Genomic DNA, 24152 nt, shown 5'->3' with positions numbered 1-24152 from the left:
CAAAAATATTGATTATTACTCAATATTACTCAGAAATATAAGCAATACTCCGTAAGTGGGCGGGGATATCCGACTCTCCCCTACATAATAAAATCATAAGCTTATCTTCGTCAATCTGAAGTAATTAAATAAATAAAAAATGTATATTTCCCTGAAGGGAGCTATTACGCAATGCCTACTTTAAAATTGCTTCCTAGAGTCTTTTTTTAATTTCGATTTTTAAGTATAAATAATCGATTGAATATTGAAAGGCCGATTAAATGCTATTTGATAAGATAGGTTTTTTTTTTCTCAATTTACAAATTACGAACTTTTTTCTGTACTTGTCAAACAATTTTTCCCTCGTATCTTCCTGATCTCCGCGTTCTTAAAGGAAATATAACCAGCTTAATTTCATGTCTACTTGAAGGAGTTAATACGTAACTCGTTTGTCTTCTTCAACTGAAGTTTTTAATCTCCGTTACATCGTCCGGTATCTCTAACTCGTTCTCGAACTTTTCTGTCTCACACAGGTTGTTTCAGAAGGTGGTCATAACCTTTGAAGAATGACTCAAATTGATTTTAAGGATAATGAACAGGAGGGAGTGGAAGAGGTAAGGATTTAAGTTTATTTATTTAATTCACATTAACAACATATTGACCAATCATTTTTATAGTGTAATGCAAAAAAGAAAAAAAGGAATAAAAGATAAAATATTCTGTGCACTTTGGTAGTCTTTCATAGCAGAAAAAAATCGAAGAATAAGTATTTGTTTGAGATAAAAGAGTAAAAAAAAAATAGAAGAATAAGTATTTGTTTGTTTAAAGAAAAATAGTCGAGTTACTTTCATAGTTCGTAATGTCAAAGCTATAAATCTTTCATAGTTATAGTAAAAGTAAATAGTTATCTTAATTTCATAGCCTGTTATAAGAATTTTAATTGTGTAATATTAAAGCATAAAGCATTTTTAAAGTGTAGTGTAAAATACGTAAAATTAAGAAAAGAATTAAAGATAAAATATTCTATGGACTTTGGTAGTCTTTTATAGCAAGAAAGGAAGAATAAGTATTGTGATATTTATTTTAAATAAAGAAAATGATAAATAGTCTAATTATTTTCAGAGCTTGCTGTAGTAAAAATAAATATTGATCTTAATCTCATAACCCCATGTTATTAATGGAGATTATAAATATTTTTTTTATTGTAAACTATTACCTACATAAGAGACAATCATTTTGATTACTTTTATTTTATGTTGCTAAAAATATGAACGGAAATGAAATTTTGATTTTGTTTTATCATAAATAATTCACAAAATTTGAAATGAACTATTTATTGCTTATATATTGCCTATTATAGTAAGAATAATTTATTGCCAAAGTGTGAAAAAAACTTTTATCGTAGATTATTGCCAAAATTAAAATGGCAAAGATTACGATTGCTTTTATCACAACCTATAGCCGTTGATTATTAAAAATGAAAGATTATTTGTTATTACACCGTTTAAAGTTATTTAACTATCTTACAAGTCCAATATTTTTATTATTACATGAGAGAATATTATTACAAGGTAAAATTATAAATTTTTTCTCGATTTCAGAAATCATAAATGTATTATAGGTTTTTAAAAAAATAAATTTTCATTTGCATGTAACTTTTAGATAAATGAGTAAAACCTAAATGCATTTAAAACTGAATGAAAACATCAACACCTAAAAAAACATGGATTAGAAAAGACCGAAAGTAGTAAGTAAAGCAAGTTTGCTTTTATGTTTTACAAAGTTGTTTTCAGTTATCAATACTTAATATATAAGCAATAAAAACTGCAGAAATTATTATTAATAATCATTGCTTTTGCTTAAGCACTATTATTAAATTGTAAGAAAAAGGTTTGTAATTTTTTAAAAAATTTTCATAGTTTCTAATAGTTTTTATAAAACATTCAGGATTTTATCTTCTATTAAGTTGTAGTTAATGTGTGTTCTATGTAACTATATATTTCTCACAAGGTTTTTCTGTTGGAATACGTTATCAGCATACATAATATTCATATTTTAAACATTAATTTGAGTAAACGGATTATTTTAGATTCGAATTGTTTAAAACTTCTCCCCTTAAATTAAACACTACTTTCAGTTGACCTCGATGTTTTGATCCAATTTATCAAATCTACAAATTAAATCTAATACACAATATCCGTTGAATTCAGTTATTATTCATATTAAAATCCTCGATATTTTAAATGACCTTAAGATTTTAAAAATAGAGACTTTTACAATCACTGCGACTATCTCACCTTGGATTAATCTTTCAATTTATGTTTTAGACGTTTTTAATAAAAATAAAAAAAAAATCTGTCATGAGCTCAAATGTTTTTATTCAAGAATTTTGTTGCCACTGTTATCAGTATAGTGATTTAAAATAAATTTTTACAGACGGGACGAAGTACGACTATCATGTAGGTTGTGTTGTTATAGAAAGTTTTACTGTATACTTCAGTTTTGTTATGCTATTTCGCTATTCCTTAATTTTATTTCGGACTAAACCTATCACCAGTGAATTATTTATACAGACTAGTGAAGTTTCACATTAATTCTCAAACTTCTAAAAGTGTATCAGACTACTAAATGACATTGGTTTCGATGTGAATTTTCAGTTGGATACCGCGAATGAGCTGGGTGGATTTTCAGTATTATAAATTTCTTAGAAAAAATGGTTAAATAGTAATTTATTTGCTATTTTACCATAATAAAACTGTCAAATGACCATTAATAATATTGTATTCAAACTGTTAATTGTCAGAAAAACAGTTCATTGAATGGTATCGTCTAATACAGTTAAACAATCAGAATTTTATTGCAAAAACTAGAGCCACCTAATGAAGCCATTTAGTTCCTTGGATCTGGGTATATATTGCGGAGAGAGCTAATCTATCAATCTCATAACCGTCAGAACGGGGGTTCGATTCCCGGCGTTGACAACACAATAATTTACCTTTTCCCTTCAACACATGACGAGTTTCCAGTGCCATGCACTCTCCAATTTTATGATCATGGACTGTAAGAATACAATACTTTCCTTTTTGCAAAGATGGCAGCACCACAAAACTTCTTAATACAAAAAAAGTCTAGAATTTCCATGGTAGTTGTGAATGGTTAAAAAACCGTATAATTTTGTATTCGTGGTTTTGTAACCATACTAATTGTAAACAGTTTCGAAACCGTCAGAGCAAAGAATGTTCTTTACCATAAACTTTACGATTAATTGGATAGACAGACTGCTGTTGGTTATTTATCGTTATTTTAGAATGAAAATGCCAACATTATAGTTTCATAAAGCACTCAGAATGCAAGCAGCAACTCTAGACTTAAGATGAACTTGTAAATCATCAATACAAAAAGCCTGGGAAGAGTGTACTAGATGATAACAGATTACATGAAATTTTTCCTTCTGTTGATAATCATAAAATAGTATCCGTTAATCGCAAAGTTCAAGTTTTAAAAAACAGGCTTGGACATTCCCGTTGTACCCATATTCTTTGATTAAAAAACGAACTTTCACCCATTTGTTCACAATGTTGAATTTTCATCACCATTAAACATATTTTACTGACTGTAGTAGATTCAAACTTTTTAGACAGAAATTTTCAGATAACTTCAGTATAGATTTTAAGTTTTTACTTGGGACCCCATACATCACAATCTTTAAAATTTATCAAAGCAGTAGGATTATATTCTATAATTTAAGGGGAGTCTGTATGTTATATATATCAATAATGCTGAAACTGGCCTTTTTTTTATGTAACTTTTCTCAGAAACTATTTATGATATCACTTTGAAATTTTTGGGGCTTTTTGAGATTATATCAGTTGTATGCTGAGATAATGTTTTAGTGTCAACAGGAATACTTTTTGAGTTATGCAAGATTTAGGATGAAAGCTTCTTTTAAAATTATTAAAATTTCGGATGAAAAGTGTTTAGTTAATATTTGTTTTTTTTAAAAATGTCTGCCTAAGATATATATTAGCAGTCAGTTAACGCAGTGTAAACATGTATATGTAAATATTCTGTGGAAAAAAGACTGGATCAATATCTTGTTAAGATGCTGAGAAAAGATACATCGAAAAAAGTCAGTTGATCATTATTCATATATGCCCTACCGACTCCCCTTAAAATTATATATCTTTATATTAATTTGATCTAGTGACCCATTTGAACCTAACGGTTGGCGCAGTATAGCCAATCTGGCTCTTGTGCCAATAAGTTCTTAACAACAAATAACTAACCAAACAAATGAATCTACAATTGCAGATAAATCCATTCAACATTGTACTCCATACTTCAATGGATTTATAAAACGGTGCAAATTTACTACAACGTTAATGACTAGTTGAATTGAATCATATTTCTGTATAAGTTGAACCACATACGACGAAAAAAATTCTGGTATAATGACGTTTCTGGCAAAATAAAACATAATTCTGGTCAAAAAAATTGAGAGAGTGTCGTTCAATAATTTTTTTGTTCGGATGGTAATGGTTTACCGAAAATTCAGGTTTTTAAAATTGTATAGTTCTTATTAACACACATTTAGTAAAAATACAAAACTTAAAAATAAATTTTACCGAATAAAGGGTTTTTATGCCATGCTCTAAGGAATCATGATAAAACTATCACTTTATATCACATTTACTACCAAACAACATAGTAATAAAACCGTATTTTATCGTTAATTTTTCCAAAAGTAAGAGAAGCACTTCGTTAAAAATTACTGTACTTTTTGGTGTTCCCATTGAGCCAGAAACGCATTAAATTTTATTATATTCTGGTAAGTTTTTATCATACTTTTTAGGTCAGTGCAGTCTTGCACAATGAAGTACAAAAGAACTAATTTGCACAATATTATGGCTCAATTTGGAATTAAGATTGCAGCAAATTTAAGCGATAATATAGTTGAATGATTTTTAAAATTTTTAATTTATGCACTGAAAAATTTATTTTAAGAAAAAGTATTCTTGTCTATTCATCCATAAGTTTTAGAATTAGTTGTACTCTACAAAACGTGTAAAATTTTTTTGAAAATATTAAATATGTTAATTTAAACATCTCTCAATTTCAGTTTCCAATTTTTTTGAAAAACTGTTTTTAGATCAACGATTTCCACTTATTTTTGGTTACGGAACCCTAAATAATCATCCTTCCTTCGGTGGAAGCCCAAATATCCACTCGGCTCGGATGGAACCCCAAATAATCATTCTTCTTTCGGTGAAACACCGACTTCATAAATAAAGTTTGTTGAAGTAATTGTGAACGTTACAACCTATAGAAGCCTATATCATTATAACTTATAACCTATATCATTAATAATTTTAAATTAGATTTATGTCGATAGTTATATTTGTAATCCTTGTGCTGTATCTAGTCTAGTTATGAACTTGCTTTTAGAGTTTATACATAAGCTGAAAATGAATAAATAAGCCAAAATATGTTTTTCTTCAAAATGAAAACTACTGTAAACTCTGAAAAAGGAAACATATTTTTTATTAGGGAATTAGTTATTTAATGTTGATTGGAACAACGAAGCAGGAAATACTAATGCAACAATTTATAAATGCTTGTTCTCTTCATAATTTGCACAATATATTGTTATTAGATTCCTATTTTAATATCATTTATATTTCATTGGCCTTTTACTTGAGATAATTTCTCAACGGTTACAAAAAGATTAAATAAGTTATGAATTACACCTTAAATCTAAATACATTGGTGGTTTAAGTACTCAAAACTGGTTATAAAGATTTTTTATTCTCGGTACCCTTTTAACTTTTCAACGGAACCCTAGAGCTCCATTTGGGAACTGCTATTTTAAATTCTTAAATTGCTCGTCCTCCTGAATTTTAGGTTAAACTTTTTATGTTTCTTGTCTTATAAGCAAAGTATTGATAAGAGACGATGATTCGACTAAACTATATTTTTCATGAAAAAGCTGGAAATGTAAGCGCTGCTTAGATTAGGAGAAAAGTCACTTGATAACCCTTTGAACTTTTATGGTTTGTTGATCAAAAAGGAAAAGTTATAAGTTTATAATCTAAGAATTCTGAATACGCAATTTAATATTGTATATTTATCTGTTTTCAGATTCTCTTAATTTACTTTCAGTATTGCTTAAACAGAGAAAATCGATTTCGATGATGCTGTAAAATTCTCTGAATTTAAAATAGACAAAAACAAAACTTCTTATCAAAATTGTAAAAAACAGAGAAATTTATAAGTTAACTGTAAATGCATAAGCTTTTTCAGAATCTCGAATTGCTGGAAGTATATTTTTAATGATATCTTGATAGACATAAAAGATTAAAGCTTTTTCAAAAGTTACTGCTTTTTCTGAGTCTATAATTGCTGAAAGAGTATTCTAATTAATTTCGCAAATTAAACGCTATAAATAAAAACATTTAGGGGTAGAATAACTTCCCAATAATAGGTCCTAACTTTTTTTGCGCACTAAATTTTTAGTTTATCTTTACTGATTATCTATTTGATTATCTATTATGTTGTTTAATATTTGAGGTGGGAAAAAATGCGTTACATATGAAAAACATCCTTTGTATCCATAATATTTATCTTATTTTCTCATAGTAATAATATTAATGTTGGATTTTTTGAAAATACTTATTGTAAGGAAAAATTATAGTATTGCTTTTCTTTAAATTTTATTACAAAATATTATTCTTAGAGGTTAACTTAAACATTCTTATCATTTGCAAGAAGATATTAAAAATATTATTTCAAATACTATTTCAATAAAAAATAAAATTATAAAAAATTGAGAATAAAGAATTACGTTTTTCTGATAACCATTCTCGATGTTTATTTATTTATTATTGTCATTATTTTTTTTTGGATACCATACGAACTTACTGAATAATCATACACAAAGAAAGTAAGGACAAATTAATAATATTGAGTATTTCCTTCTTCACTTTATAATTAAATAATTTGAAAAATTTTAATATTTTAAAATATTTTAAATTTTATATATTTTAAAATATTTTAAATTTTATATATTTTAAAAATAATATTCTAAATAATATAATATAATAAAATAAATATTTTCATTAAATATTTTAAAAATTATTAATAGATTCTTTTTCTTCTGGTTCTATATATATATATATATATATATATATATTTATCCTACAAAGTNTTCTGGTTAGTATACATGAAGTTCATTTTTATAATGCCGGGAATCCGCCATATAAGCTCGATAAATTGGAGTTACGCAGATGAAAGAAATTGAGTGACGGGCTTAAGTTTCGATAGAAAATATAGTAAATTCAGTAAATACACATAAAAATCCATATCCTTATGATGAAAGAAACTGATTTCATTGATAAAAGTTGAAGTAAAATCTGTAATACATTAGTACTTAGCAAATTCCAATCAAAGTATGAAATTAATTTAAGCAAATTCTAAGGTAAAATTTTTAGGACAAAACGAGAACAACTTGCAAAACTTGTTGTAAAACTTTAGGACAAAAATAAATAATGACAGGCCATCTCCCACAACCCGCTTAATCAAAAGCCAAATTTTAAAAAAAATCAACCATTTGTAGTTCAGGAGAGATCTGTTATTGGCGCATAATCGAAAAAAGGCACTGCCAAAAAAAAAGTCAATTCGTTTAAACCTCCCGATATCTCCTCTTAATATTTAAATAATTTGGCTACAGCTTAATTACCAAAAAGACCGTGAGAAAACCCTGTAACTGAAACATTTTTTGTGGTTAGAGAAATAAAGTAGCTTAAGGAATAAAGAGTTGAAATAAAGAGATTTTTATAAAATGCAATAAAAACTATATAATAGGTTATTAATTTAATTAAAATTGGATTAAGAATGATTAAAAATATATATTTATGAAATTAAGAACATTTTAAAAGCTAAGAAATATACAAAATATAAAAATTATTTAAAAAAATTGAGATCGCCACTAGGCGATCTTAGGTTACCCATTGACAAAATGGTTGTTATCTTATTTTAATTTTATTTTTATTTTTTCGGAAAGGTAACTTTTTTGTGTTTTCATCTTGGACATTTTTAACTGTTAATCCTGAACTACTCGGTACACAATTTCGCAGACATATTTGAATGCAGCTCAGACACATTCTGTGTAAATTCTTTTGATGACTGAATGCACATTGAACCGCCAATTAAGATCAATATTAACATTTTTGGATTGGTGCAATGGTGTTAGAAGGAGATTATAAGCTGCATCATACACCCGTTTCAGATTCACAAGTTTATACATGAAATATAGTTCGAAAGCTAGGCGTTTTTTCAATTTTACATGAATAGTGAATGAATCATTTATATAGTATGGAAGGCAGGTCTACGGTCTCGTGCAAGCTATTGGGTACGTTGACAATGGATCCTTTTATCCCTAACTGTTGATCAACATCTAGTTCTCGTATTTGCATGAAAGGGGTTCGGAGAGTAATCATTTGCTTTTCGGTAGGGTTCAATTCTCTCAACCACTTTGGTACTTTTGTGACGGATGGGCTTCATGCTTGCGTTTGCGAACGGAATCCTTTCGTTTTTCCGTTTGTGTGTAACGCTTAAGGTATTCCCGTCTACGTTCTTTGGCTTTGGCTTTTTCAGCCTAGGTAATTTAAGGCCTTGGCGTCATTTTTTCTTTTTTTTTTTTTTTCTTGCTTCAACTCTAGCTTTTGGGACAGTTTGGATCCTCTTTATTTGTGATATTCACCTGAATTAGTATAGAAAACGATCCAGTTTGAACTGCAGGTTAGAATTTCTGATTCTTAATTCAAACAATGAAAACAAAATATCGCTCAAATGATGAAATCCTCTTCCATTCACAACTCAAGAAATATTTATGGGATCTCTCTGGTCTCATATCTCTAAAATAAACTCACCAACTTAATGCATAACAAAATTAAATAGCAACACATGTAATGACGACACATGCGCACTGTTTACTATTACTCTTGATTATTGTAGTTGAAAAGTGTGAGGACGCCATCAAACCCAAACCAAGACCCATTTTGCCAATGGGAAATAATAAGTCAAAATAAAAAAGCACTAAAAGCAGCGAAAACCAAATTTGTTTTTTGTAAACAATTTAAATAAGAAGTAAGAAACCAAAAATACGCAAAGCGATATTTTAAAGATATGTTAGCAAAAATAGCACTTCATCGGAGGATTTGTTTAGCAGACAGTGTGTCCCTTTTTGCTTCATTTTAGTTTCTGACTTTTTATTTAAATTGTATACACTTTTCAAAACGCAGACATAAACAACACTCAAACAAGATACACAAACACATTTGTAACACACACATTAGTGTAATACATTGGTGAAACATAAACATATATTGTATTGGTTAAACTGGTAGTAGATTAACAAAATTCGTAACACATTAATACAATTTTCAATACTTCAATAAAACATACACTTGAATAACATTTTAAAAGAGTCTTGAAACATCTTACGAAAAATTCGCACATTGAAACGGTATCGATTAAAAGCTTTTTTTAAGAAAAAAAAATTTAGTGTTGCTTTGGGTTTTTTTTCTTCTTCTTTTTGAAGTAAGTTTTTAAGAAATGCGAGGTTTGGGAAATTGTCTTCGTTAGCGATTGGTAATATGTGTAATTGCAATATCAACAATTAGCAATATTACACTATCAATAATTGGCAGTATGAAAAATAATGTAAAATTTGTAGCTCGAGTGTGATTTTAAGAAAAAAATATTGAAGAATATATCCTGTGTAAGAATATCTATCAGCAGTATCAAAGAGAGAAAGTTGTATCTAGACTTTAAAAAATAAGCCAGTTTGGTATCATTTTCAAAACAGTTTTTCACTTTTTAATTATTCAAAATATTTGTTCATTTTAATGTTTGGTCAAGATATGGTTCTTTTTTGTTTTGGGGGCAAATCTTGCCATTTTTTTTTGGTGATGCTTATCACTACTTCTACAAAAGGCCAAAACAAAAAAGTTGGCATCCAAAACAAAGTAGAAAACCCCTTGTCTATCAACATACAAAACAATAATCTGAAGCTTGATTTCTTTTTAAATTTCATTTTGGTACTTGTCTAAATTATTTAGAGACTTTTCGTATGCGCCCTGCGAACAGAAAAGTACCCTAGATAATACACGTTCGAATATTTGACACTCAAAGTTTAAATTGGCAAAAGAGTTTCGAAATTAAACACGAATATAATTACTAATTTCATAAGTGAAATGAACTGCTTAAATAAATTTTTGATTATACCCTGCACAAAAATAATAAACTAATTAAAGCTAGATATTATTTCAATTTTATGTTTTGCATGTAATTATAGATTCCAAACAATGAATAGCAAATATTTTGTCTTTAGATATCGAAATCAGTTCAAAAATTATCTTTTATGTAATATGATAAATCAGTTTATAAGTATAATCTAGTTTCTCGCTGATTCTCTGTTAATGAATTTTAAGCGCCAAGATTGCTGAACTCAGTAGCCTTGAAACTAAATCTACTGTTCCATCACATTTGTTTCCTCACTCAACACAAGATTTAAAAAAACGTTAAATTGATACTTTATAGTTTTCAAGTGGCAACAAGAATTTAGCCATTTCGAAATACTTTAGCAAAATTTGAATAGCTCTATCAAAAATGTTAAAATTTGATGATTTTCGGTCGAAACGAAAATCATCTCAATTTAAACTTAATAGCTAAAAGAATATAACTATGCATGGTTTCCCTCATTATTTCTTGTTTCCCTCATGGAAGCTTTTTTGATGTCTCAAATTTGCATTTTTCAATAAAATACATCAATTCGTAAAATTAATTGAGATGTGCTTGAAAATTGGAGCTTCCATCATTCTGAATTAAGACATATTTCTGAGACACTCGTACCAGACGTTTGAAATTACGTGAAACTTTTGAAATATGTAGTATGTAATTTGTTTAAATAATGCGTTGATTTCTCGTATTGTTTTTTTTTATCATTTCTTTAGTTACTTAAAATATTGTCACGTATAATAATGGTTTGATGCCTATTCAACAAGAAAATATTTAAATCTGTTCTCTTAACAAAAACCTCGCATTATACTTTTTCTTTAAATTTTTATACTTACTAAAACAGTATAGAATTTTTTCCTTTCTATTTTTGACTTGAAGTAAAAATTGTAAATAATTAATTAATGACCGTAGTAATAATTTATATATAATATGTAAGTTTTGCATAAAATTGTATGTGAACTACTAATCAAGTTATCGTTACAGTGAGTATATTTTTTGATTTATTTAAATAAATCAAATCATGAACTCGTACTAATATAAAAGTCTGATAATGTTATGGAATGAATCAAAACTGATAATCATGTTGTTTTGTTCTGTTGAGATGTTATTTTGTTTTGTAAATATGAAAAACGCCATTTTGAGAGACTTTTCTGAAAGCTTAAAGTGGATTAATTCATCCATACATGTGTTCTAAAGAAAAAAAACCTGTATCTTTTTATTTCTGAGAGTGTTATACATCTTTAAAAGATTTTTTATAAGCTTCGCAGTGGTATTCTTATTAACGATACAATTACTAAAAGCTTACGAAGGCTTAATTCAGCCATAGTCCATGCGTATTATTAAAAAAAACTGTATCCTATTAAATTAATTTATTCATACGTGCCTTTAAAAAAAAACCTAAATCTTTTTTATTTCTGCTAAATTTAAACATCTTTTAACTATTTTTAATAAGTTTCGCAGGGGTATTCTACTTTAATTAAGACACAATTACTGAAAGCTTACGAAGGTTTATTTTAACCATACGTGTCATTAAAAAAAAACCTGTATATTTTTCCTTTCTGTGGAATTTAAGCATCTTTTAATGATTTTTAATAAGTTTCACAGTTATATTCTCCTTTAATTATTATACAATTAAGTATAATATTAATATGGACAGTTTATGTGTGCGCGAGTGCATGTTCGTCTCTCTTAAAACTCTAAAACTGTTATGTGATTATAGCCCTCCACCTAAAAAATAGCTCAAAAATTTTACGTAGTCGTATCATTAGAGGTATAAAAACTGAAATCTTCTCATTGGTTCATCGTTAGCCATTTTTACAAATTACACTGTAGAATATATTTTTTAAATATTTTTAAAATAATACCGGTGACGTTCACTAGCTTATAGCTCTATTTAATCAAAACGGGAGTTTATAGCATGTTCTTCACGCTTTCGTTATGTCACGCAAGATCAATAATAAACATGGATGTCATCTAATATTGCCGAATTAGTATTTCAAAAGTTATCTGAAATCAAGTGTTTTTTTTTTGTTTGTTTTTTTACAGTTATGTTTTTTAACGTGTTTGTATACAATTAAATAACTTAAAATCAATGGTAATTAAAATAATAAGAAATAGGTTATGGACTAGAAAGTAGAGATTCTTAATTTTTTTTACAGAAACCATAAAAATCGCCTAACTATTTTTGCGCCAGTGATGCCTAATTAAATACATAATGGCTTGAAACCAATTCTCATTGTGGTCAGCGCCAAATTTATTAAACCATGTTGTTGATACGCTTTGTACAGTGCCGGATAAATTTATAAAGGGCTTTTAACTTGCATTAAACAGCAATATCCATTTTAGAAATCCATATACATAAAAATCAAATATAAATGATTAATTTTCTGCATTCTTGTGGGATAAATAAATTACGTGCTGAACAGTAAAAAAAATTTAGGTTAGTGGAAATTACAGTGGTAATCGTGCCGAATTCTGCATGTTTCGATCTATTTAAATTGCATCCCAATGGAATCGAGATCTAAATCTGATGTGAAACTATAATAAAACTTTAATTATAACAATCTGTTTTACCCTCTTAATCATTAACTACAAGCAAAATTATATATTTTGGTATTTATTATAAAAAACCAGATTAATAGTCACTAAAAAATCTGATAGATTATCGAAATTATTTTATACTAAAATATAAAATTTAAAAAAAAAGTAGTTTGACATTTTTTTTCTTACATCATATATTCAAAAATCTGTCAATAATTGATGTTGTAAGTAAAATGAATTTTGTTGATAAATAACTGTTTCTCTTAGATCTAAATAACTGAACATCAATGCAAATTTGAAAAATTACTTTTTGGAAGTGAGCCGTGTTTAAAAGATTTTACCTTTACCGCGGAGGAAAATACCGGTGTTTCATGCTGAATTTTATAACCGTTAACTAGCAATATGCTAAATGTAATATATTTAACTTATGTTGGCCTAAATTATTGCAAAATAATAAAAAGAAGTATGTAAAATGTACTTAATAAATATTCCGCCTCAAGTGGTTAATGTCAAGACGAAAATGGATGCGTAAAAATATGCATGAAAATATCATAAAAAAGGTTGCGGCCAGTCGGGGCAGAGTTCTCTAGTTACAATACTATTGGTTTTATGTGTTTTTTAATTTATATAAATAAATCTCTTTTCAAAAGGAACTAAATTAACATCCGTTAATAAAATGACATGCAAATAAGCTGTAATAAAACGCTCACTCAAAAGTTTGAAAAAATGTATGACATATTAAATATATATCCAGGAGCCATAAGTTCAATGAAAAAATAAACATCTCAAAAGTTTCAATAAACTGAAGTGACATGCACAAAAATACGAAAAGCTTTTAAAGAACGTGCAGTTATTTCTAAAACAGAACGACCAGACCAAACTAGTTTTTCAAGGTCTCAGGGTAAGTAACCGATACACTAAAGATATAATTGAATCGCAGAATTGAATCCCTCTTTAATAATCGATACGACAATGAACTTGTATGGCGTAACATTAAATAAATTGTTTGTGTTTCCGCTAATTTTTCTCCTTTTTTAATATATTGATTATCATTTTTTTATTTTTTGTTTGGTAACACGGATTAACTTTTGAGAGAGGAAACATCGTTATTGTAACTAGAACTTACGGTTTTGCATTGGAACAATTATCGTTTTAAATGGAGATGTCTAAGCCAAAGGCTGCACTTTATCACTTGACTATAATCAATTTATCAAGTTCCGTATAGTCATTAATGGCTACCAGTTGTTAACGTTATTTTAATTTGAAATGATATGTTCTTCAATTGATTGTACTGTTAATTGATAGATCATTTATAGGTTTTCAATAGATAAATAAGTGAAGTTATGGCTGCTTAGATATTTCTATATTTCCAATCATGGCCCGACTAAGCGTAATTGGGGCCCGGGGAGGAAACTTTTTTGGGGGCCCCCTCTGCTTCACTACTTCAATAATGAAGAACCGAACTTTATGGAGGTATTTAAATTTTTAACCTCATTATAGATATATAACAAGAAAATTGACTAGAACCTAAGCTATAAAGTCCAACCCACCTCCGCCCTACAAAGCCATGAATTTACGAGTTATAGATTTTTGTGTTCATATCATAGATTACTGAAAAAGCTGACATAAAACTGACGGATTTTACACTGCACTGATATTTTGTTTAAAAAAAATTCAATAAAGAAGGAAACGTAAAATAAACTTTCTATTCGATTTTGGGGCCCACTCCGATGTGGGGAATCGGGGCAACTGCCCCGTATACCCCTGCCTTAGTCAGGCTCTACTTCCAATTTGTTCAATTGAGTTCAAAACAATTTATTTTACCAAAACTCCCTTTTTTAAACTTCTTGAGCAAATGAGTGAATTTTCGTAAATGTTATTTGCTTTCCCTTTCGTATCCAAACAAATAAAATTTCGTAAATTTTAAATGTTTTAAAATTTTATTTTTTGAGAGGAAAATTTCAAGATTTAGAAATATTTCCAGAGCTACCGCTAAAAAGCTCAACTTAAGAAGGCTCTTAGTCATACAGAAAAAAAAATTGGATCTTTTTTTAACAACACAGCAGTCATTCTGTCAAGCCTTCCAATTTTGGAAACTTCAGAGAATGAAAGATCAAAATGGCAGACTATTATTTAGATTGGAAGAAGGTTTAAAGTGCAAAAAACAAAGAAAGAAAGTTGAAACAGAATCTTTCGCAGCAAACTAAAAACGCCAACATCTTATATGAGTGTCAGAAACGAATTAGAAGCTTAAGGCAAGAAAAGGCATTTTTGTATTATCTAGACAATATTTAGACACCTAAAATTAACCTATATATTCAGGAAAGTATTCAACATTTTAGAATTCTGTTACATAAGTTATTGTTTTTGCTTTTGAGTTTAACATGGATAATGTTTTGACTGTATCAATTTATTTTTCAACTTTCAGCTAAGGCATCTTTTGAAAGGAACTATGAGTCCAGAATTATATGCAGACACAAACATGTTCCTTAGGTTTCTTAGAGGTAAGACATGATAGTCACACTTTTCAAATCATTTAAGGCGGCAAAACTTTTGACATATGCGCCAAATTTTTGACAAGATGCGCCATACTGTTCGAGTATATTTTATTCTGACTAATGTTGGAAGTTGCCGATGGGTAAACAGAGTGAAGAAATGTGCTTCTCTTAACTGTTTTTTTTAGTACTTTCAACAATAAAAGAAAAAATTAATGAATAAAAAAAATAGTGCGTGGAGTCCCTCCGCGCGGAAGAAGTTAAACTTCGCAACCTGTGACGTTAATAGTAGAAGAATCAGCAGTCGTAGAAGGATCACTAGTTCTATTCAACGACTCTTTTTCCTGCTCGGCTCGCTTCCGTGCTCTGTAATCACAGTAATATTGTGCATTTTTCCCACGTGAACCTCTTGAACCAGTGGAAGTGCTTGTGGTTGCCTCATCGTCTCGCCCTGGAAAATGTATTTGTATTAATAATGAATGTGAATGCGTCATACTGTAATTTCAGAAGAGAAAACCTAACAATCAATTGATATTCACAAGAGACGTACCTTGACATAACCTTAAATCCGTCGCATTGTCCGTGGAATTGTTTTCACTCATTTTTTACAATTGTTATCCACTAAATTTGAAAATAAAAATACTACCCTATTTAATTATATGTGTATCGAAACAAACTAAAAAAAATATCTATAGAAAAACAATACTTTTATTATTTTTGTGCTAGTAAGAAGCAGAACAATATGGAAATGAATGAGGGAAAACTGGATCCTACCACGTGATTTCCCGGCCAATGAAAATGAAGCGTTAAATTTTTAACGCAACCTTGTTGGAAGTCGCATAAGAAGTTTAACTTCAAAAATAAGTAATTAAATAAATAATAAAAATAAGCTACTGCTCAAATGTTTTAAATTCAAACGAAATAATTAAATATATTTTGTTTTGTGACCGCCATTGCAGAGCTAACCCAATTTTCGGTTTATGACTACTAATGATTAACTCCGTAGTCTTGTAATTTTGCTCCTAATCCGGAAGACAAGGGAACTTCTGAATCAAGTATTGAGAGAAATTTGCCTTCGTGAAAGGTTTTTTGATGAAACTAACCTTCATTTGCGTTACATGGAAAGGAAAACCCCGAAAACCTCCTACGGTTAGCGAGGAGCACAGGAGACTCTAACCCGTGATTCGTCTGCCTCCAGAATATTTTGCGTCAGCACAGTGGTCGGTGCGACCGGGTGCGGTATCGACCCTGGGATTCAAGCTCGATTCACCTCAATGAAGGGCAAATGCCCCTGAGACACCACGGCTCCAATTAAATATATTGAAATTGATTTTGATGAAATAAAATAAAATTAATGAAAGCTGGCCGAAGCTCCATTGGTAATTTGCCAATGCACAAGTGTTCAGCACCTCTGATTCGCATAATCATTGATTTCCCGTGTATTTTGTGAATTCATTAGGAGAAAAATAAATAAATACATAAATGTGTACTTGATATAAAGGTGTACCAAATAAAAATTTAATAATTACGCTAGGGAACAAGTTTTTTGTAGCATTTTTAGAAATACTTGATCTGTCCTGCTTCAGGTGAGGGAATTTCTAATATCAAATTAGTTCTCCTAAAGCTATAGAATATTTTAAATGAATTGTTTAGCCTATTTATATCTCAATTACAGCAAATTTTATATATTGACTTGAAATAAAACCTTTTTAAAATAAAAATAATAAAAATATTTTAAATTTATCTCTAATTTAAATAATTTATTTTTCATAGCTAGAAATCATGACATTAGAGCAGCAGAAAACATGTTAAGAAATGTAAGTATGATAAAAACATATTAAAATATTTCGTTCATTTGAGAAAAAAAAATTTCTATTATCGATCTTTTTATGATTTTTAATATGTTTTGATACTTTAAAGTAGTGTTGCAGCTGACAACTTATAAGACCCCAAAAACTGGTATTTCTTTATAAAACTTTAGTTTAATTTTTATGAAAACTATTAAAATAGCTTTATTTAGAATCTAGATAGCCGATTGGCCTGTGTGGGGGTCAAGGAACTGGCCTTGTATCAGAAAGGTTCTGGGTTCGAATCCCGGGCAAGACATGGATGTTCTTTCATTCTCTGTACTATCGATCCTTACTGTGGGAGCAACGTTGGCCCACCTAATATGGTGCTCCTGAAAGCTTGGCCAATAAATCTGCCCTTCAAATACCTGTATTGACGAAAGGTCATTCTCCAGGTGGACATTGAAAAACAAATAATCTTGATGAAATTAAACAAAATCACTGCCTTATTCTCAATTTTTGCAAATTTTTATAAAAGGCGTTGAATTAAGTTTTTAAATATCAAAAAATTAGACCACAAACACTTTTCATTTTTACAAAACTGCGTTCTTTTTTTTCCTTAAGGCCTGGTTTCTTAGGAAACGTCAGCGTCAGCTTGAAACGAGCGTTTACTCTGATTGGTTAATTTATGAGTTTGACAGCATACGTCATCGAACGCTCAGCTTGAACAATAACTGCCGTCCAAATCAACTGCAGTTGGATTACAACGTGACGTTAACAACAGAAGCAATAGCGGACAACAGCCAACAACAGAGCATTGAAATCAGCCAAGATTTTAATTTTAACATTAAACATGGCTTCTTTTTCCTCTTCTTCTTCATTTAGCTAAGCTATAATGTGTTTTTTCTTGGACAAATACATTATTCGTTCTTTAAAGCATTGGTCGACAATCACAAAATCAATACAAACTCAAAATAAATATTTGTTAACGTTATTAACGCATGCGCAATGCAAGATAATGTCTGTGTTGGACCGACTGCTGACGCTGAGCTAACAAAAAGGTATTTTTATGTCGTCAAAATAATATCAACTTAACGCTGACGCCCAGTTAAGACGCTTCTCCTAAGAAACCAGGCCTTGAGCTAACAAACCAGCATTTTGCTGGCGTCAGGGTAACGTTAACTTAACGCTGACGCCCAGATAAGGTGCTTGTCCTAAGAAACCAGGCCTTTAGTCACGTTTTGCGCCGTCTTCAGAGCAAGCAGAGATAGTGCTGGCTTTAGATAAGCTAAACTTGACCTAACCATCATGAGTAACTATTGCAAATTCACAGCAGCTATGAAAATTACTTATTATTTCCAAAAAAGTCTAATTTCATAACGCAGGAAAACGAGTGAAGCTACTGAAGATGGGTAATCCAGGTATTTTAGCAACACTCACTCCGGTGGTCCTGTGCGCATAGTAGTCAATTCCCAGTGTAGTAGTAGTCAATCAAAAACTGGCGGAAAGTCTCCCCAGACGGGATCTATCATCAATCAAAAGGGCAACCAACAGAGTCCAGATAGTATACTCTGTTCTTGTAAGTACAGGACGTGACAAACAAGGCAGTAAAACCCCCTTTATTAATAAATTTTATCTATTTTTTAAGCTTAAACAAAATTTCATTTTAGCAATCTCATCTGTAATCTTAAAATAATAACTATAGTAATTATCATACATTATTATTATACTAATCTTTTTATAATATTGTGAAAATGAAAATTACTATCATCTTTCTTTGCAGCATATAAATTGGAGAAAATTGAACAGAGTAGATAGCATACTGCAATGGTATATACCTCATGAAGTAAGTTATACAAAAATTTAAAACTGCATTTTTGAATTATTCAATAGGAAAATAACTGCTGTAAATGTGATAGTATATATATATAAGTCAATAAAATTAAATAGCTGTGATCAATAAAAAACGAAATTATGCAAAATTGAATGCTTTTATGTTCTACGATAATTCGTATAGAGAAAACTACATCATTTATTTACTACGTAAATTTGATGATGTTGTTTTAATTATTTTGATGCATCTTTCTCAAGTTCCCTAATAGTGCATTTTAATTAGGAAAAGTAACGGAAAAAAATTATTAAGTTTTGAAACTTTAGGAAAATGCACATATGTAGTTCAGCGTTGAAAAACAAAAAAGTTCCTATTTCGGGAGGAGTATTTCCCCCAAAAAACTAATGAAATGTTGATAATGAAATGTTAGTATAATGAATGTTATAAATGAAATGTTAATTGTTGTCATTTGTGATGTGAACCGGGTTCGAATCCCAGCGATGGGTGGTCGATACGGATCCCGCACCCGAATCGCACCGACTAATGTGCTGACGTGAAATATCCTCCTTGGTTGACTGATCATGGGTTAGAGTTCCCTTGCGGTCAAGCTTACCGTGAGAGGTTTTACTGATTTTCTTCTCCATGTAGCGCAAATGCGGGTTAGTTCCATCAAAAAGTACTTCACGTAGACAGAATTTCTCCCAATACTTGATCCAAGAGTTCTCTTGTCTTCTGGATTAAGTTCAAAATTACGTGTTTACGGAGTTGAACATTAGTAGTCATAAACCCAAAATAGGGTCGACTGTTTAAGAACGGTTGTTACTATAATATAAAATGGTTGACCGTCAAAATCTACTAGTACCAATAGTGAACCAAAGGTATATATTTCTGTGAATACATACTAACTACCACTGAGGATATTTTACGCCAGCTTTGTGGTCGGTGCGAGCCGGATGTGGAATTCTTTTCGACCAGTCATCGCTGAGATTCGAACCTGGTTAACCTCCTTGGAAGGCGAATGCTCAATCCCTTGAGCCATTACGGATCCATGTGCGAAAGTGTGAAAGTTTTCAGTTAGTTAATTTGTTGTTTATCAGTCATAACGATCATCTGTTTTCGTGGCTTTTTGTGCCATTTAATTGAATAGCTAACGACAACGATCTCTTCCTTTTTTTGGTCATTTCATAATAGCTCTTGATAGGTTGCCTATTAAGCAATTACTTCTTTCCCGGATGCCAAATTCAGGATTATATTATATTTCTGTTCGTGATCACAATTTCAAACATTTATTGTAAGTACTGTGTCAAGAAATTTGTGCTGATTTTGTAAATAATTTTAAATTTCTTTCAACGTAATTTATTTCCGTTCTTATCGTAAAACGCTACCTTAGATCTTAAATTCCTGTTAAAAGAAATACGTGTCTTAGATGCTCAACAGAACCTCGAAATTGATCCAATGATTACTGAACAGCACTTCTTAGAAGAAAGAAGGCCTCAGCACTGATCAATTTAGTTGTCCCATTTAACGAACATAAACCTAGCAATGGATCATAGATAAGAAAGATGTTACTACGTTTGGGCTACTAAAGGATCAAATTTCTTATTTATGGTAACCCGTGCTGAGGCCTTCTCTGTTCTAGGAGGTATTGCGCAGAATCACCCTCTACATAGGAAATGGCAGATTTTGAAATAATACACTTGATTTAATTTCAGGAGTGGAAATAATAGATGTCATTATTTTTTTCAGGCTTCTAGAAGGTTTATACCATTTACCAGAATTGGAGTTGACCATGAGGGTTCTCCAATTACCTATTCTACTTTTGGTGCCCTTGATGCGAAAGGTACTGCACCAAAATTTAATGATGTTTTTTTTTTTAAATAATGGTATTGTTGCTTCTAACATAATTAGATGAAGGCATGAAGATAACATTCTCTGATTGGTTGAGAACTGTAAACAAAAATAAAACGAAACGAGCAGTTTCTCGTAGTCATGATCTGACAGAATTTTAAAATTATCGGTACATTTTTTAGAATTAATTTTGAATATTTAAAGTATCTATTACGTCTGTAAATGTAGTTAAATAAAAATATTTTTTGTAAAAAATAGATTCTTACAATTATAATAGTTTTACTTGGCATTTTTATTAAGTCGATTATGTTATTATATCCTAAATAAACAGTTATTCTATGTATATATATTTCACCATCTATTGACCAGAAAATAGNATTGGTTGTATATTTTTATATATATATATATATATATGGTTTGACTAAATGACCAGTGTCAATTTTTGGAATGAAACAGTTAGAAAAAAATGGTGTATCATAATAATCAAAAATGTATTTTCTTTCTTTCAGGACTCCTAAAAACAATAAAAATAACAGAATGTTTACATTTCTTCATAAATTTACTGGAATCTGATATTTTTGTAATGAAAGAGCAAAGTGAAAAAGTAAGTTATACATTTCGAATAAACCACTCCTAAATTATATCAAGTGTTCCGAAAAATAAAAAAAAATAATTAATAAAAAATGGATGAATATAATAATCTATTTTCGCTGAGTTCCTCTTAGGAAACAAGACTTTCTCGCTAAATTTCAGAATTAGTCTCTAAGTTTGTCAATAGCTGAGTTAAAAAAACTGTAAGATAATGTTTCCCTCAGACAACTCTATTTAAGATATTTGCACAGGCATTTGTTAAATGTTTTCTCAGACTACAACACGTTATCCCAAAAATCGTGGTTATTTTGAGACATTGTTTCATAATATCTCTCAGTTAGTAGCTCCATCTGTTGACAAGCTTTGTGTAACTATTATTGGAGAGAATAAATCTTCTGATTTCCTGTGCAGAAACAACAAGCTGCACGTTTCTATATTCTTCCTTTTCTGTCGTAGTTCAGTTTATAATTTAAAAAACAAATTGTCTTATGTCAGACCAGTGGTTTTCAAAAATGTATTTAAGAAAATATGAGATTCTTGTTGAATACTATGTTATCAACCGTTAATCTTGCCTCTGAGAATTTCTGGTTTTGGTTAAAAGTAATGTCCTAGGTGCTACAAATTCATTCTACCATTTTCATATTGTGTTTTGAAGTACAGGGGAACAATTATTGAACAATATGAATAGAACAATCGTAACTTCTGAACGATTTGCGTGATGAAGTTCAAACTTAGCAGTTGGCCGCACAGCATGATGGGAATCCGTATCCGCAAGGGCACACAACTTCTTATTGTCTGTCATTTGCAAGGGAAATGTCACGGTAGTGCAGCGTGCTTGAGCGTGGATCGTTTGTGAAGCCATTTGAATGGCACTCATGTGGCCGCCATATTCTCCGGATCTGAACACATGTTACTCAATTTTGTAGAGCTATATTAAAAACAATGTGTACAAAAATATCCCAAAAACTATTATTGAGCTAAAAACTGTCATTCAGGAAATCATCAATGTTCGGACTCTTCAGCGGGTTCTGCAGAATTTCGCTAATCGTCTGCGCCACATCATAGTCAAGGATGGCAAGTTTATCAAACATGTCATAAACTTTCGCATTCCAATGAGGTGACCCAAGATCGAAACCCAGCGACCGGTCAATATGAATTCCGCACCCGGCTTGCACCGACTGCAGTGCTAACGTAATACGTCTTCAGTGGCAGACAGATCATGAGTTAGAATCCCCTTGCCATTAGGCTAACCATGGGAGATTCTCGAGGATTTCTTCTCCATTTAAAGCAAATGCAGGTTTGTTCCATCAAAAGGTCCTCCGCTAAGACCAATTTCTCCCGATAATTGATCCAGGAGTTCCCTTGTCTTCTGGTTTGGGTTTAAAATTACAAGGATACGGAGTTGATCATTAGTAGTCGTAAACACAAGAGCTGCGTCGGCTTTTTAACAACGTTTATGATATCCAAAATATCTTTAGTGAGAACCTTGGTGACTTAGGGAATAGAGCACTCACCTTCCAATGAGATGAACTGGGTTCAGATCCCCGCGATGACTGGTCGGAACGGATTCCCCATCAGTCTTGCACAACTACGGGGCAGACGTAAAATATCCTCTGTGGTAGACCGATCATAGGTTTGGGTCTCCTTGACGCGAGGCTAACCGTGGGAGGTTTTTTCAGTTTTCCTTTCCATGTAATGCAAATGCAGGTTAGTTCCACCGAAAAGTTTTCCACAAAGGCAAATTTCTTTCAATACTAGATCCTTTGTTCACTTGTCTTCTGGATTGGGTTCAAAATTGCAAGGCTACAAGTTGAACACTGGTATCCGCAATTGGGTCGGCTGTTCAACGAAGGGTATAAAATAAAATATTTGTAGTTACGTTTACTTGCTGAATAATGTCTTTGCACTGAGTAGTTTTTAAATGATTTACGTTTTATTTAATTTAGTTCAATATAATTGTCACCCCGTATCTATGCAATTTTTGTCAGCCGATGATGACATGCAATATTTTCTGATAGTGAGTGTTTAGAGACTATCGTAATTCGATTGCTTTTTTTATTAAAATCTTCCTTAACGTGCAAGGTGATTTTCAAATAATTATCTTCTTTTTTTGATTTACAAGTCTAGCACCATCTGTCAAAACAATTTTGAACTGAAAAGATAAATTTTGCGAGGAAATTCCTTATGCTTTGCCACATGAATTTGCTGCAAGAGGTTCTTTATTTAAACAAAATTTCCTTTTATGATTTTTTTTTCTATTTAAGGCTTGATATATAATTTATCATATCACATTAACTAAAACTTGCTCTTTGAATGTGAGAGACTGGCCGCAAAGATATAAACATAGCTCAGTGTAAGAATGTAACCTTAAAAACACTGAAAAGTTTTAAATTAAAACAACTGTGCTTACATTCGAAAAAACATGCTTTTCGACATCATTTTTTAATCTTTTTGGTCATTTACATGACATGTTTTTGCTCTGAGCAAGGAATCCGTTTTCTTTCCGAGGGCCTTATACTACAAAATTCAAGAAATCTCACTTGGTAGATGATTTATTAAGCAACTATCAAATTGATAATTAGCTAAAAGTTTCATTTTATGACACAATTCCAAAAACCTCACTTGCTGGATAATGTATTGGGTTTCTTAAGACAAAGTTACACCTGTTAGACAGCATCAAGCTGTAAAGAATTTCAACACATATTTTACTTTTATTTGTGGCAGTTTTAAAAAAAAAATTTTATCTGCCTATTGAGCTATTGTTCTGAACTGAAAATGATCATT

At 30.4% G+C, this 24152-nt stretch overlaps 1 protein-coding gene across 1 annotated transcript in view; it reads left to right on the top strand.

The window, feature by feature from the left end:
* Window positions 1-522: 522 nt before the first annotated feature.
* The window catches only part of LOC107442899 (SEC14-like protein 4), a gene marked incomplete at both ends in the record, with an annotated part of 52039 nt that continues 28409 nt past the window's right edge, over window positions 523-24152 (top strand). The window contains 6 exon segments of the mRNA XM_071183095.1: window positions 523-593; window positions 15245-15320; window positions 17085-17128; window positions 18882-18944; window positions 20676-20769; window positions 21287-21381. Of these exon segments, the coding sequence (XP_071039196.1) occupies window positions 546-593; window positions 15245-15320; window positions 17085-17128; window positions 18882-18944; window positions 20676-20769; window positions 21287-21381 (420 nt within the window).

This window comes from Parasteatoda tepidariorum, chromosome 7, assembly GCF_043381705.1.
Source record: "Parasteatoda tepidariorum isolate YZ-2023 chromosome 7, CAS_Ptep_4.0, whole genome shotgun sequence".
In the NCBI taxonomy this organism is placed as follows: Eukaryota; Metazoa; Arthropoda; class Arachnida; order Araneae; family Theridiidae; genus Parasteatoda; species Parasteatoda tepidariorum.
Note: the sequence above shows the minus strand (reverse complement) of the source record. Positions and strands in the feature narration are given on the sequence as shown.